Source organism: Megalopta genalis, chromosome 11, assembly GCF_051020955.1.
Source record: "Megalopta genalis isolate 19385.01 chromosome 11, iyMegGena1_principal, whole genome shotgun sequence".
In the NCBI taxonomy this organism is placed as follows: domain Eukaryota; kingdom Metazoa; phylum Arthropoda; class Insecta; order Hymenoptera; family Halictidae; genus Megalopta; species Megalopta genalis.
Window position 1 is genome coordinate 16,491,599 of NC_135023.1, and position 17,202 is coordinate 16,508,800.

At 39.6% G+C, this 17,202-nt stretch overlaps 1 protein-coding gene, 1 non-coding gene and 1 pseudogene across 5 annotated transcripts; all 3 read right to left on the reverse strand.

Annotated features, from left to right (window-relative positions):
* Positions 1-1,527: 1,527 nt before the first annotated feature.
* Positions 1,528-4,052, reverse strand: LOC117219100 (cytochrome P450 9e2). The gene has a single exon (XM_076525236.1). The coding sequence runs from the start codon at positions 3,816-3,818 to the stop codon at positions 2,253-2,255; it is 1,566 nt and encodes a 521-aa protein (XP_076381351.1). The 5' UTR covers positions 3,819-4,052; the 3' UTR covers positions 1,528-2,252.
* Positions 4,053-5,493: 1,441 nt separating this feature from the next.
* On the reverse strand, positions 5,494-8,073 carry LOC143260273 (cytochrome P450 9e2 pseudogene; annotated as a pseudogene).
* A 523-nt stretch (positions 8,074-8,596) lies between these two features.
* On the reverse strand, positions 8,597-16,634 carry LOC117219102 (cytochrome P450 9e2). Of its 4 annotated transcripts, none has more exons than XR_013034410.1 (3): positions 16,481-16,634; positions 11,639-11,739; positions 8,597-11,346 (listed from the first exon to the last, which is right to left on the reverse strand). It is a non-coding gene; the product is annotated as a cytochrome P450 9e2 (transcript). The 4 variants fall into 4 exon arrangements; XR_013034409.1 differs by having other exon boundaries at positions 11,635-11,739; XR_013034408.1 differs by lacking the exon at positions 16,481-16,634 and adding an exon at positions 14,286-16,465 and having other exon boundaries at positions 10,991-11,346.
* Positions 16,635-17,202: the final 568 nt, after the last annotated feature.

A 17,202-nucleotide genomic window follows, 5' to 3' on the forward strand; every position in this document is an offset into this window, starting at 1 on the left:
TATCACGTCTTTGATACCGGCCGATCACGTGCCGGAATACATTATACGACTGTTATACATTGCGCAACGCCGAGCTACGTGCCGGTCATGTAGAGAAGGTCGATCCATTCAGGAGATTGTAATTGAGATGGACGCGTAACAGGCGTCCATTACTGCCGACGGAACTCGGAAAATGGTAATTCTTTTTTCTCTCGCCCATTTTTTTTGTCCGTTTCACCGGTCGGCCTGGCTCTGCGGTTTGCGTTGAACGACCATCGCCGCCGGTGATTTTTGAGTAGCTTCGATTATCTCGATGCTCGCCGGACCGATTTTAATCCTTCCGCGTTGCCCGGTGTTAATGTCTCCGGAAACGTTTATTATCTACACCCTTCCGACCGAATGTACAGTGGCGAATGTACCCTTTTGAAATTGCATCAAATGACTTGAATTTTGTTTTCATATGTTGGACAGATTAGCTTTTTAGAGAATAAACAATATATTTTGTAGATTTCAGTTGGAAGGTATGGTAAGAATATTAACAAATTTTGTCTTCTCGACTACTTTGTCCGAACGAAAATTTAGAAATGGCGGTCTGTAGATCTCGGTAACTTATATTCGTAATGAAAATTTCACTGAAATCGATTGATGTCGTTATCAGTTGTTAATATTCAAGGTTCGCGAGAATAACAGTTTTTTTACTCATTTCAAGCGGAAGCAGGTTATTTTTACATCTCTCAGTGGCTGCACCAGCGAACCGATTTCAATGAAATTTTCAGTAGGATTTCAATAAGAGCTAAATAAGAATTTACTTATTTTATTACCATTTTTTTAGTATGTTGAAAATAATGTATCAGTATTTTCAAATTCTTTTAATGCCACTGCTTCTCCAATTTCAACTACTTGTTTTTGTCATAAATAAATCAAGTCCAAGGTTTATTTATCACAACTAAATGTCGCTTTTTACAACTATTTAAAATTCAAAATTTAAGTGGCATAGATTCGCCTCAAGACACATACGTAGAAGAAAATTCTTAAAAAAATAATGTGAAGCACAGAGCTTATGCAATCTTGAAAGTATCGGTATATTATTAATACGCACAGTATCTGGAAGAAAAGAAAATAACAACGAAATTGATTTCACGCACTAAGAATTTCATCCAATGATATCAGTGGAATAATGTAGAAACGATAATTTTGTTGGATTAACTAAAAAATATAGCTTGAGATTATATAATAGCATTTTTTTTAAATTTCTTAATCAGTAATTTGTATGTAATCTTATCCCTTATTGTGAAATACTATATAAGATAAATATTGTTTTCGTTTGGACTAGAAATTAATCGCTGCCCTTATTAAATCAATTACCGCACGAAGAGTTATTCCTAGAATTGTCATCGATAAAAAGTTATCCATTAGTGCTTGAATAATCCACGTAGTAACATCTTTATTACGATGATACACGATGGAATACGATTATTATATTGCTTGTGAATTTAATTATCGTTTTTCAGTGATGTAGGTAATATGCAAGTTAATTTGAAACAGGAAAAGAGTAAATATAATATATTTAAACAGTCAAAACATTAACATCGGTCACATTTTGATTTAAAAGAATTGTAAAATGTTTACTTCCCGAACTAGCAAATTCAACAAATTTAATAATGATAAATGATGCTATTCTTTACGTAGATTACGTGCATTGTTGTAGTACTTACCATACTATCATTTTGCAGTCATGTACATGTAAATTAGTAAATCATGTCAAGAATCTTGGATTGTACGACTTTATTTTACTCTCGCTAATCACGAAACCTGTTTATACTCGCTTCTGCGTTTTCGAAATGCAGTCTGATATCTGTAATCGACGAAAATTATATTTACATAACTCGTAACAGCATCCATACATTCCAGTTTCCAGATCAACATCGTCGAACCTCAACAACATTCTAGTAAAAATATCGCAGCATTTATACACACACAAAAAGTATACGAGTTAAAGAATAAAAGAGTAACGTACAAGCAAATCGTTAAGTATAAGAATAAAAAAATAAAACATTAACATGTTTTTAAAATGTAAAATCGATCGAACAAATGTTGATTAAAATGTAAAATCGAACGATTCATTAATCGCGATGAGAGTTAAAATGTTATATTGAATCCAACATTGATCACTCAACTGTTACACATAACATCAACGGAGTAGATATCCTGGTAAATCGAGGCACGATCATTAATCTAAACGCACAAACATACAAAATCGTGATCTACAAAACCTAATGAATAGCGCTGCCATTGCTGACAGAGCTAACAAGAACAGGAGCGGCGATCTTCCTCGGCGCAACGTCGAACCAAAATCCATCTTTAGCCGTCATTTGGAACCCTTTCTTACTGAGTTCCATCGGGATTGTGGTTTTAGAGTTAGGCTTCAAGCTGCAGCGAGCAAACAAGTTGAAGAACAGAACCTTGGTCTCCAGAAGCGCGAATCTGTTGCCGATGCACATCCTCGGGCCCAAGCCGAAGCTCAAGAACAGACCCGAATTCAGGATCTTCTTCGGATCGTCGAGGAAGCGTTCCGGTTTGAACTTCGTCGGTTCCTCGAAGTATTGGGAATCGTACTGAATCCCGTAGATCGGAAACCAAAGGTACTGTCCCTTCTCCACGACGTGTGGCTTCAAACCGGGCATTGCTGGTGGCAGCTCGAACGATTTCGTGCAGGCTCTGTCAACAGCAACTATGACCGGGTACATCCTGAGAGCCTCGTTTATAATCGCATCGAGATACTTCATGTCGTTGATCGCCTCGTAAGTCACCTCGCCATTACATTTCTCCAATACATCGTCGATCTCCTCCTGCAACTTCTCCTGAATCTTCGGGTTTATACCTACTTCGTAGGCAGCGAAGCACATCAAGACCGAAGTGCTTTCGAATCCACCGAAGAAAAAGACGAACGCTTGCGCGGTCATGTCCTCTATCGTGAGTTCTTTACCAGGTCCCAACTTGCCCCTGGTCTCCATCATTAGCTGCATCATGTCCGGCCGCACGATATGCTGCTCGTCCCTGACCTTGATCGTTGTCGCTACCAAGTCCATGAAGAATTCGGTGATCTCAGGCTCGACCAGCTTGATGCCGAACAGTTTGCATAACCAAGGAGCACTGCGCACCAGGAAGAACTTGATGGACTTCCACCTGTCAAAGACGGTAGCCCTTCTCCCGTAGACGTAGAACTTATTGTCACGATCACCTATCGAGTCTACATTTACACCGAAAGCACACGTGCCGATCACGTCGTTGGTGTACCTGGTGAACGCGTCCTTCAGCTCTATGAACCGACCATTCTCTGGTAGCGTAGCAAAGTAGTTTCCGTATCTATCTCCGCACTCGCGCATCAGCTTGAACATCGCCTTCATCTTGCTGGATGTGAACGCTGGGCTCAGCAATGTTCGCATATCTTTCCATCGCTCTCCTTGCAGAGCGAACAGGTTCTTGCTGAACAGGGGCTCGCTCGAGTCCGCTTGCATGGACCTGTGGTTCTGGAAGTGCTCGAAGTTCTTCACCGAGACGGACTTGATCAGCTCCGGATCGCGAATCATCAACATCGGCGTGAGGAAGTCGAAGAAGCCCATGTATTTCGCGTCGGGATGCCTCTTATACAGGTCGTCGACCTGCTCGGCGAACGTTATCTTTTGGCTTATCGCTTTCCACAAACTGCCGAGGAAAGGGTAGGCCTCCGCCTCCGGGATCCCGCGGTCACGGAAGAAGCTGTACACACCCTTTATGTAGTAGTAGATCGCTGCACCCACGGCGGCCAGCGCAAAGATCACCGGCCACGTATCCATCATGACGATCCTTTCACTTCTACGTCTCTGGGTATCCACGCACTTCCTGTCACTGACCTTTCACACTAACTGCTTTCTCGATTGAATTCGTCTCATCGAGTCGCGGTCGCTTGTATGAGTGTGGTTACAGTTAGCTCGGATACCCGGTTGCGGACCGGGATCGCAATAACGATCTCGAGTATAGAATACGCTGGCGAACCAACTGCTGCGTGCTCCGGCGTGTAACTGTCATCATTCATCCACCTCGCGAGCCTTTTATCATGTTTCCCCACTGCGTATAGTTGTACGGCCTTTCGGAACGGAGAGCGATGATTTTGTTTGCTCCGTCCCCTCCCTACCTTGACATCGCCGCCTCAATTGCAAAAATTCATTGCTTTTCATTCGTTATCAGCAATTGGTGCGTTGCTTTCACGAAGTGTCTACCGTGAAACAGAGATAGTGAGAAGATGATTTTAGTAGTCGCTTTTGGTGTATTGGAATTTGTGAAAATCATCTATATGATATAGTAACGAAGAAAATAGGTAGAATTCGTTCGATTTTTCTGCTTAAAAATATGTACTAAGAAAACGGGGCGAATTTACAGGTGTTACAGCCTTATGCGTCAAAGGATAGCATCATTGCATCAGATTGTAACAACCTAATTGCATCAGAGTGTACAGTTAGATTGACATGTCAGTTACACACATGTATAATCTTTCGTCGAAATCATTAAATAACAATATTTAGATTTGTTGCAGTTATAGGCCGAAAGTCGTGAAGACCTGTTAGTATCACAATTTTTAATAATTAACTTATAATGATGTTATTCAATCTCGAAGAAAATTTCAACGTACGAATCGTGTACACTATATTTTCAGTATAGATTCAGATTAAAAAGTTGAAAAAAGCAATGTGTACAATTTTCTCCACAGTGATTACTAATTACAAATTCAGAGAAAATTTTGTTTACGATTACTAAGGAGTTGTTGAAAAAACTGAAGATTAAAAAGATTACTCAATTTTAAAAGAAATAGGGAGACTTTACTACCGACTGTATATTTTACTGTTTTTAAAAGAAAAAAATCGGAGCATCATATTATAATCTAATTTTCTTCACCTCAAAACTAGTATAGTTATTTTTCAAATAGGTTTTAATGTTCAATAACATTACCGTGCGCAATTACTCTCTGCTAAATTTGTTACTTGCGACGAATTATTGTACCTTTCTAATGAATAGTATATTGCGGGTTACTCTATTCCATACTATGAAAGTACATATCGTTACTGGTTAATTATTATTAACCGCCACTGTATCCAATATTTACTTGAACTATGTTTAGCAGTTAAAAACATTAACATTTCTAGTTAAACTGATACTCTGAACAGTAATTAATACGAACTAGTTCTAGATTTTTTCAGGCACTATTTCTTTGACAATGTTAACAACTTTGTTGACGTCTGCATTCTATGAGTTCTGGGAAGGATGTTGCTTATTATAGGTTGTGTAAATAACGTGCAATTAAATACAGATACGATCTAGACGGAATGCATGCATCATGCTTAAATACTTACGAATGGTTGGGAAAAATAACCGTACGTTATGCTGTAACAGTTTAATTTCTTAAAAATGAAAAACGAAACCGAATCATTTTTTTTCATTTGAATAAATCATCACGTTTATGAAATAACTTAACGTAAATACAGCTGGCCTAAAGATTATTTTTAATAAAATAATTGAACATCTTGTTACAACAATGTCAATACCATATTATTACAATAGAATCCAATTTTATTATATGGGTTTAATAACAAATATAGTCACAAGAATTATAATACAACTTTACTTATAAAAGATAATACTTTAGAGTAAAAATATTTCTATAAAACATCTGCATAATTGTGGTATAAATCATCAGTCTAACTGTCAAGGTTAATAAAAACATTCTGACGGTTTAAAAGAACACAAACGAAAAAATATGTCGAGAAGTTATTTTCTCAGTTATTATAATAATTTCGCAGCACTTACGAATAGATTATTCAAATAGGTTACCATTTTCACGTATTTGTTATGACACACAAGACCTTGTAAACTTATTTATATTCGAATGCTCATTCAGATTATAAACCTAAGAAATAAAAAATATATAAACACAGTTTTTAGAACATAATTCCACAATCGATAAATGTCTGAATATGATTTTTAACATTTTTGTCGAACATCGTCAATTCTATACATCGAACAAGCTAAGAAACAGAAAAATATAATTGTTTTGAAAGATTGCGCAGTTACATACATATGAAACTTTAATTGCAATGAATTAGTGTCCTCTTTTCAGTTCCCCATGAATAACTTTAATAATGTACATTATGATACCGCAACATTATTCAACAACCAGTTACAATTAACTGATTCATAAACTCCCAAATACATCGTTACGCAATCGTCATAATCTACGTAAAAATTCCAAATATAAAATCGGCAAAGGCACATCATTTATGAATTTCGAGGAATAAAATTGTTCTAATTAATAAAGCTTCTATTGGAAGCAGAGGTTACAGAAACGGGGACAGCGTCTCTCCTTGGCTCAATATCGAACCAAAATCCACCTTCCAATGTCATCTGGAACCCTTTCTTGCTCAGCTTCATCGGAATGGTAGTTCTAGAATTGGGTTTTAAATTGCAGCGAGCAAACAAGTTGAACAGCAGAACTTTGGTCTCCAGAAGCGCGAACCTGTTGCCGATGCACATCCTCGGGCCCAAACCGAAGCTCAAAAACGCTCCCGAATTCAGAATCTTCTTCGGATCATCGAGAAATCGTTCGGGAATAAACTTGTCCGGGTTCTCGAAGTGTTCAGGATCGTGCTGAACAGCATAAATTGGAATCGAAACTATAAAGTCCTTCCCAATCAAAAGTGGCTCCAAACCGGGCAACGCGGGTGGTAGCTCGAACGGTTTCGTACAAATTCGATCGGTGACAACTAATGCAGGGTACATTCTAAGAGCTTCGTTTATAACAGCGTCGAAATACTTCATGTCGTTGATCGCCTCGTAAGTCACCTCGCCGTTGTTACTCTCCAATACCTCGTCGATCTCCTCCTGCAGCCTCTTCTGGATCTCCGGGTTTACACCGATCTCGTAGGCTGCGAAGCACATCAAGACCGACGTGCTCTCGAATCCACCAAGGAAGAAAACGAATGCTTGGGCAGTCATGTCTTCTATAGTGAGTTCTTTACCCGGTCCCAACTTCCCCCTAGTATCCATCATCAACTGTATCATATCCGGTCGCACGATGCCCTGTTCGTCTCTGGTCTTGATGGTTGTTGCTACCAAGTCCTTGAAGAATTTGCTGATTGCCGGATCGAAGATTTTTATGCCGAGTGGTCTAACAAGCCAAGGAGCAAGGCGTATCACGAACATCTTAATCATCTGCCACGTCCCAAATTTTATAGCGTTTCTACCGTAGACATAGAACTTGTTGTCGCGATCGACTATGGAGTCCACATTTATACCGAAAGCGCAGGTGCCGATCACGTCGTTCGTGTACCTTGTGAAGGCTTCCTTCAGCTCTATAGACCTATCATCCTCTGGTAGCGTCGCGAAGTGTTTTCCGTATCTATCTCCACACTCGCACATCAGCTTGAACATCGCCTTCATTTTGCTGGATGTAAATGCGGGGCTCAGCAAGGTTCGCACATCTTTCCATCGTTCTCCCTTCAGGGCGAGCAGATTAGTGGCGAACAGGGGCTCGTCCGGGTCCGCTATGAACATCCTGTGGTCCTGGAAGTGGTCGAAGTTCTTCACCAGGATGGACTTCATCAACTCAAGGTCGCGAATCATGACTGTCGGTGTGAAAAAATCGAAGGATCCTATATACTTCGCTTGCGGATGCGATGTATACATCTTCGATACGAGCTCTGCCAATGTCATCCTTTGAGATATCATTTCTATCATGTTCATGACTGTTCTGCTTCTTGGCTGCGGGATTCCACGAGCACGAAAATAACTGATCACACCTCTCAGATAGTAATAGAGTGCCGCAACGCCTATGACGCATAACGCCAAGGTCAGCGACCACGCGTCTATCATGGTGACCGCTTCGATTAACTCGTTCCTTTCGGTTTATCTATTCACTGCTAATTCCTGGTTTTCTACGCAATCTAGTATGGCCATAGAATGTGTCTTATAAAATCGGAACCGAGTCGGTGATAGCGATCCCGAAGGCACTATTCAGCAGCGAACTGGCCGCTGGATGCTCCGCCGCTAAACTGACGTTATTCGTCTGCTTCGCGCAGCTTTTATCTTGCGTGTCCACTTTTATGCACGTCAGCATTCGGTTGTCCCCGTTACTTGTCGCTCCGACATCTTTGTGGATTTTTGATACAAGTGAATAAATGAAATCGTAGACAGAGAAGTAGTTACAAGAATTTATAAATGTCAATATGTTTTTCCAAGAAATGTTTCTCAAATATTTCGGATTAGAGGTTTGCAAAAATAACGCTGAATTAATGGGAGATACGAGGCAGAGGCTATTTATACATTATGCTTTGATACTTACGAATGGCTGAGAAATGTAACTACACACCATGCCAAAATAGCTTGATATTTAGAATATGAAAGATGGAATATGAAAAATAATTTTACACAGGAAAAGAAAGTAAGATCGTGAACTAAACACAAATAAGACTGAAGGGTTTTCTGAAACATGCTTTGTTAAATTAATTATTACACATTAAAATTAATACACATATCAAATAATGTTATGACGATAGTAGACAAATCTGATTTGTGTTTAATGTTTCAGTAAATTTTTATATGGATTTAATAATATAGTCACATATATTACGATACAGTTTTATATATAAAAGAAAACATTTCGGAACGATGTAAAATTTAATCGCTTATAGTATCCGCAAATATTTGCATAATACAGTGGCAATTCTTTATAAACATCAATCGTTGCTTAAAATCTTATAACTACAGCGCCAATGGAAACATTTTTCATTAATCTAAATATGAATATTAATAAAAATCTTTCAATGGTTGAAAATAAAACTAATTTTACAAAATGCGAAAAAAATTCCTATTTTGTCAGTATCTGAATTCCAATAATTATTTTTAATAAAACGTGGTACCTTTTTCTACAGAGAATATTTTAATAGTGCTATAATAATTACTCTATTATAATTACACCACACTTACGAATAGACTATTCAATTACATTCAAAATTTCATGTATTTGTTTGATGACAATTCTTTGATATCATTCTGAAAATAAATCTTCTTTACTTGAGTTGTAACATTAAATTCGTTAAACTAACAATCTTCTACAAATCCGAATATCGCCGACTAAAAAATTAAAAATAAAAGAGTATAATTGCTTTCAAAGATTGCGCGTTTACACACAGAAGCATAATTAATTGCAATGATTTACGATCCTATTCATGCTTTCATATCAATAATTTAAACAGTACATATTCCAATAATGCAGCATTACTCAACATTCATTTATAATTGAATTTCCTCTATATTCGCAGGTAAATCGATACTCAATCATTAATTTATGTAAACAAAAATACATAACCCGTAAAATTAAAAACTGCATGAATCTTCGACAATATATTGTATATACTCTGCAAACAAATAGCGCGTTCACTTCAATCAGAGGTGACGAGATCTGGGGCAACGACTTTTCTCGGCTCGATATCGAACCAAAATCCACCTGCGGACGTCATCTGGAACCCTTTCAGCCTCATCGGAATGGTTGTTTTCGAATTGGGCTTCAAATTGCAACGAGCAAATAAGTTGAACAATAAAACTTTGGTCTCCAAAAGCGCAAATCTGTTGCCGATGCACATTCTCGGTCCCGCGCCGAAGCTCAAAAACGCCCCCGAATTCAGAATCTTCTTCGAATCGTCGAGAAACCGATCCGGCTTGAACTTCGTTGGCGTGTCGAAGTATTGAGGATCCTGCTGAATCCCATAGATCGGAATGGAAACGAGGCAGTCTTTCTCAATGATATGTGATTTCAAACCTGGCAATGCTGGTGGCAGCTCGAACGGTTTCGTACAAACTCTGTCAGTGACGACTACTGCAGGATACATCCTGAGTGCTTCGTTTATAACAGCGTCTAAATACTTCATGTCGTTGATCGCCTCATAGGTCGCCTCGCCGTTGTTGCTCTTCAATACTTCATCGATCTCCTCCTGCAACCTCTTCTGTATCTCCGGGTTTACACCTATCTCGTAGGCAGCGAAGCACATTAAGACCGAAGTGCTCTCGAATCCACCAAGGTAGAAAATGAATGCTTGCGCTGTCATATCTTCTATCGTGAGTTCTTTTCCTGGACCCAACTTCCCCCTCGTCTCCATCATCAACTGTATCATGTCCGGCCGCACGATGCCTTGTTCGTCCCTGGTTTTGATTGTAGTCGCTACTAGGTTCTCGAAGAAAGAGCAAATCGCCGGAGACAGTACCCTTATTCCGAGGAATAAGCTTAGCCGTGGAACAGTGCGTTGCATGAGGAACTTCAGCATTTCCAATGCACCAAAGGTGGTAGCAGTTTTGCCGTAGACGTAGAACTTGTTGTCACGATCGGCCATCGAGTCCACATTCACACCGAAAGAGCAGGTGGCGATCACGTCGTTCGTATACCTCGTGAAGGCGTCCTTCAGCTCTATAGACCTATCATCCTCTGGCAGCGTCGCGAAGTACTTCCCGTATCTATCTCCACACTCGCGCATCAGCGTGAACATCGCCTTCATCTTGCTGGAGGTGAACGCGGGGCTCAACAAGTTGCGCACTTCTTTCCATCGGTCCCCTGTCAGGCCGAGCAAATTCTTGTTGAACATAGGCTCCGTCGAACTGACTAGGATCATCTTGTGGTCTTGGAAGTGCTCGAAATTCTTCACCGTGATTGACTTAATCAGCTCCAGATCGCGAATCGTTAGCACCGGTGTGAGCATATCGAATGAGCCTACATACTTCGCGTCTGGATGTGATCGGTACATTTTCAATACCACACCTGCGACTGTAATCCTTTGGAAAATTACTTTTATTATCTCTGAGATCGCATAGTTGTTCACCTCCGGGATTTCGTGGTCACGGAAATAACGTAACAATCCTGTCATATAGTAATAGAGTGCTGCGATGAGCACGACGCACAGCGCCAAGGTCAACACCCATACGTCCACCATGGTGACCGTTCCGATATACTCCACCGTTTCGGTTTATTTATACACTGTTATTCGCCGATTGCCTATGCTATACAAGCCGACGCCGTGTTAATATTCTCAAAGACAGTATTCACCAGCGAACTTTCTGCCGGACGCTCTCTCACAGAACTGGCGTTATTCGTTCACTTTGCGCAGCTTTTATCTTCTTTCCCCACGATATTCCACGCGTATTCTGTGTTTCAAACACGCCAGAATTCGGTTGCTTTCGTTCTTTCCCGTTCTATTATCCTTGTCTGTGTCGCCATTAAACTCGTATTCTATGCTCGAAAGTGCTGACTTCTTCGTAATAAGATGAAATGCGCGGCGTCCCTTTCGTTATCTAAAAATTACGAGACACAAGTAGAATATGCTGGACAGAACAGACACTTTCGTGTCGATGTTTGTAAAGTACAGTTAGACCTCAAATGATTTTTAAACTGCTTACTTGTGTTATATATATTTTTGTAATTCTTTGATAGAGCCGCGTATAACTCGATGATCATTTTTGATGACTTTACGTGATAATTGTTACTGTATGTAATATTATATACAGTAATAATTACTTGAACACCACGCAAGCGTCGAAAAATCATTAATGGTTAGAATGAAATTAACACTCTGAACTTACCTACCGTTTGCAATTTTGGTTTCCTTCGCAAGTAACGTTCCCGAAGCAGTGTAAACGATGAACGATGTTGAAGTCTGTATTTTGCGAGTCGTGCTCAGGCTACCGCTATAAATAGACGCAAGAAGTAACGCACAATTAATGACTGATATAAAGTAGAGACAATTTATACTTGATGCTTTCACAATGTCAAATGAATCAAAAATGATAATTACATATCGTGAAATAAACATTTGTTGCATCAACAATAAGAAACTAGGACCAAATAGAAATCTGTTTCTCCAATAATTTCAATAGGTTGTGTGAAAATGAGATGAAACCTTTTGAAATGTTTTAATAATCTTTTTACTGCTACATTGAATACATAATATTCACGATCCGGATACAGTATTTACCATAGTTTCAATTTATTCACTTTTATTATACTTACTACCTTCTACTTTACATAAAGACCAAAAACTTATTTATGCTTGTAAATTTGTCCTGAAAATAAAGCTCCTCATTCATGATCGCCAAAAATCAATGTATACTAATATAATATATTTCTATGAACGATGTATATATTGAAAAATAATGCAATAGAAAAATGAAACAATACAGTTGCTTTTAAAGAATACAGGTTCGGATACTGGCAACTTATAAATTACAATGAATGAGAAAAGATTGTCCTTCAAGCCTCGGATGAAACGATGTACGAACATTAATGTAAACATTCTAATAATATAAAATCGTTATCAACAAAGCCCTGGCGATAACGATAACAGAAATCGATAGCACTGCCATTGCTAACAGAGTTAACGAGAACAGGGGGTCTTGATGGTGTTTTTTATCAGCTCCGTGAAAAATTTGGCGAACATCTGATCAAACAGTTTCGTGCCGGTCAATTTGAAAATCCAGGGAGCACTGCGTATTAAGAAGAACTTGAGCATCTGTCATTTGCCGAAGTTGGTAGCGGTTTTTCCGTAGACGTAGAACTTGTTACGATCAACCATCGAATATATCACGTTCACCCAGAACTCGTAGGTGACGATCGGAATGTCCTTCCTTCGTTTTATCCTTCCTGCGTGCTTTAATTCGTTATAATAAGATAAACTGTATGACGTCTCGTTCATTATCTCAAAACGATGACGCGTATGATCGTACAGCGGGGTATCTAGCTGGCTAAAGTGCAGTTTTGTAGAATTCATTGTAATCAAAACTTGACCGCAATGAGGAGCGAACGTGTATTCGGTTAGTGTTTTGTACGACTGCAAACTCTTTAACTGATTACTTTTTTTTAGAGAACATTTTTATAAACCTCAAATTGTGGATCATCCTGAAAGTGATAAATGTGTATATATGTATGACATATTTCAACAGAAACTGCATTTATATTAAGAAAGCTAAAGAACATTAGGCTGTATCACGTGTGAGAGCAAATATTTTTGTTAAAAAAATTACGAGTGGCTTAAGGGAATATTCGAAGTACCAAACTATTTACAAAAGAAACATTAGAAATGCTTCTACCATCAAGTAAAACCAAAAATGATACAAATGACGAAAGAAACGCTTCTTTGGATGAAAATGAAATATCTTCGAATGAGGAAATATAGGCCATCTAAAGTCTAAATCAACGGAATATGTCACTGTGGGATGATCAGAAACCATACTAACTGAATGGTACTTGAAATCAGTAGACGTTGTTATAGTCTGTTAAAATTTAAAATTCGTGAAAATAGAAGTTATATAATACTTAATTTTTACATCTTTCGGTAAAGAGGCATTGCAACTGGTCACCTTACAGTAACATTATTCTAGTTACGAATATACGAAACAGTATTAAACGAATTGGATAGTATTACATAAACGATAGCGAACCATTTATTCATCGTAAAAATGTTGATAATGAAACGATATACACTGGGGGGACAAAAGTATTCGCACACGTTTAAAACTTTCTAACATTTACGAATGGCTTGATTTTTTTGGAGATATTAGGAGGACTAGATTATTATACAATGACTAAAGTACTTCTTTTTAAATATTGCTATTACTTAAAATGATAGAAAAATTGAAAACTAACGATTCTCAACTTTTTTATCTGAACCTATAACAAACATTTAAACAATACATTTTGATGATCTCGGTAATTTACATGTAAGTTGCAAAGTCCTAATATTTTCAACGCAGGATATTTTAGGTAATAGCACTGTAATAGTAAGCTGTCACAATTTCAACGCACTTGTGAATAGATTACTCAATTACGTTAAAATATTCATGTGTACGTTTGACACACAAAAGCCTGTAAACTCATTAATATTCGCATGATCATTCTGAATATAAATTTTTGTTAATGTAATAGCCAAAGATCAATATTATATCTTTCCACAATCAACAAGAATTAACATACTGAATTTAACATGAAATTCGTGGAACATCGTCACAGTCTTCTAATCATCGAACTTGTATATCACGAAATATAAGAATAAGAATTAAAAGAACACCGTTGCTTTCCAAGTATGCGCTTTTACATCCAAAAGAATTATAAATATACCAGTTTCAGTCTTACATCAATAATCCGAACGATATAGATTATAATAAATTAAGCGTGCAATCTATGTAAAGAAAAATATAAAATCGATGAAAATACATAATTTACGAATCTCCAGCAGTACCATTTTTCTAATTAATAGCACTTCCACTGGAAATAGGGGTGACGGGAACAGGCGCAGCGACTTTCCTCGGCTCAATATCGAACCAAAATCCACCTTTGCACGAGATCATGAATCCTGACATGGTCAGTTTCATCGGAATCGTAGTTTTCGAATTGGCTTTTAAATTGCAGCGTGCGAACAAGTTAAACAGCAGAACCTTGGTCTCCAGAAGCGCGAACCTGTTGCCAATGCACATCCTCGGGCCCAAACCGAAGGTCAGAAACGTCCCCGAATTCAAAGTCTTCTTTGGATCGTCGAGAAATCGTTCGGGATTGAACTTGGACGGTTCGTCGAAGTATTGAGGATCGTGCTGAATCCCATAGATCGGAATGGTAAGGAGAGTGCCCTTCTCAACGATATGTGATTTCGAATCTGGCAACGCTGGTGGCAGCTCGAACGGTTTCGTACAAATTCTGTCAGTGACAACTATTGCAGGATACATCCTGAGTGCTTCGTTTATAACAGCGTCTAAATACTTCATGTCGTTGATCGCCTCGTAGGTCACCTCGCCGTTGTTACTCTCCAATACCTCGTCGATCTCCTCCTGCAACCTCTTCTGGATCTCCGGGTTTACACCTATCTCGTAGGCGGCGAAGCACATCAAGACCGACGTGCTGTCGAATCCACCAACGAAGAAGATGAATGCTTGCGCGGTCATGTCATCTATCGTGAGTTCTTTTCCTGGACCCATCTTCCCCCTGGTCTCCATCATCAACTGTATCATGTCGGGCCGCACGATGCCCTGTTCGTCCCTGGTTTCGATAGTAGTCGCTACCAAATCTCTGAAGAAACCGCTGATCGCCGGATCCAACACCTTTATACCCAGCAATGTAGTTAGGCTTGGAGCAAAGCGTTCCATGAACATCTTCACCAATGCCAATCCAGAAAAGTTAGTTGCAGTTCTGCCGTATACATAGAACTTGTTGTGACGATCCGCTATCGAGTCCACATTTACGCCGAATGCACACGTGCCGATCACGTCGTTGGTGTACCTGGTGAAGGCGTCCTTCAGCTCTACGGACCTACCATCCTCTGGTAGCGTCGCAAAGTAGTTTCCGTATCTGTCTCCGCACTCGCGCATCAGCTTGAACATCGCCTTCATCTTGCTGGACGTGAACGCGGGGCTCAATAAGTTGCGCACCTCTTTCCATCGCTCCCCTGTCAGGCCGAGCAGATTCTTGTTGAACAGGGGCTCCTTCGAGGTGGCTACGAACAGTCTGTGGTCCTGGAAGTGCTCGAAATTCTTCACCATGATGGATTTAAGCAGCTCGATATCACGAATCACGAACGCCGGTGTAAAAATATCGAAGGAGCCTACATACTTCGCGTCCGGATGCGATGATCCGTACATTTTCAATGCCATGTCGGCAACCGTGGTCCTTCCGAAAATCAGCTTAATTAGTTCTATGATCGGGGAGTAGTTCACCTCCGGGATTCCGCGAACACGAAAATAACTTAACACTCCTCTTAGATAGTAATAGAGTGCCGCCAATCCTGCCACGCACAGCGCCAAGGTCAGCGACCATGCGTCTACCATGGTGACGGTTTCGATTTACTTGACTGTTTCCGGTTTATTTCTGCGCAGCTGGTGACTGATTTTCAACGATATCTGCTTCCGCGATAGAACCTGTGTTATCAATTCGCGGCACAGTTACTTGGACGGTCCGTTTACCAGTGGCTCTGAGTTAATATCCTCAGAGACAGTGTTCACCAACGAACTGATATAGAGTGAGTCAGTGGCAGCAGCGTGCCCGTTTGAGATCTCGATGGAAACCAGCGACGCTGGTTCATGGTGGGGATATTGTTGAGGATAGCACCTTTGGCCTGTGCTACACGATGTGAAGATCGTGAATCGTGGAACTGGACGACCGAAGCGTGAACGGCTTTTTTTTCGTACCAGCTGCTAATCTGAACGTCACATAGCGTTGGCCGTCGTGTAGCATATAGCATGTGCTTTGATGCCAGTGTTGTCCCCATTACTGGCCATATCCCGAGCCTTGGTCGCCAATTTCCGTCGCGATTTTGACACATTGCACGGTCGTGTGGCTTGATCAGTGGCACATTACATGATGGAGAACGGCAGACATGACATGATTGCAAGACCATGGCAACTAATATGAATAAAATGAATTTTAATATATTACACACACACTTACATTTTGTTTCGAGGCAAGGTGATATGACATTGCAGGATGTTGTGGAAAAGAATATGTGTAGTTACATCGTTGTGTCGTGCGCTTGCGAGCGAAAAGTGGGGATGCTCGCAGTCGGAAGATGGGGGAACAGCTTCGTAGAAGGGGAAGATGAGGGAGGGAGACAAGTCTTAATCGAGCCACACCGATCCGTGGCAGATCTGACATCATTTAGTCATTTCACGAGTCTTTTATCTTGTTTACCCGCGAAATTCTACGCACCTTGTACGTATAACGTAAGCTCACATTCGGTTGCTTTCGGTCTTTCTCGTTCTGTTATCCTTGCCTCCGTTGCCATTAAACTCGACTGCCGCGCTCATGCTCGAATATGTTGATTTCCTTACAGTAAGATGAGACGCTCAATGTCCTATGCTATCTACAAAATTACGAGAAACGAGTAGAATGTGAAGGATAGAAATATGACACTTTTATATCGATTTTTCTTGGCGACAGATTATTTTCGTCGCAGTAGTTTATGATAACAATTTATATAGATTGTTTTCGCAGAGAAACAAATGTTACTTCTTCACTAAAATTTATATTACATTGGTGACTATTATTGTAGAAAATTTGTTTCGCAATATGTTACTTATAGTTAGATTATGAATTTTACGTATTCGGGACAAAAATAGGTAGATCAATGTGGAAACAGGAAAAATGTTTGTAAATATATTCTGTTATTAACA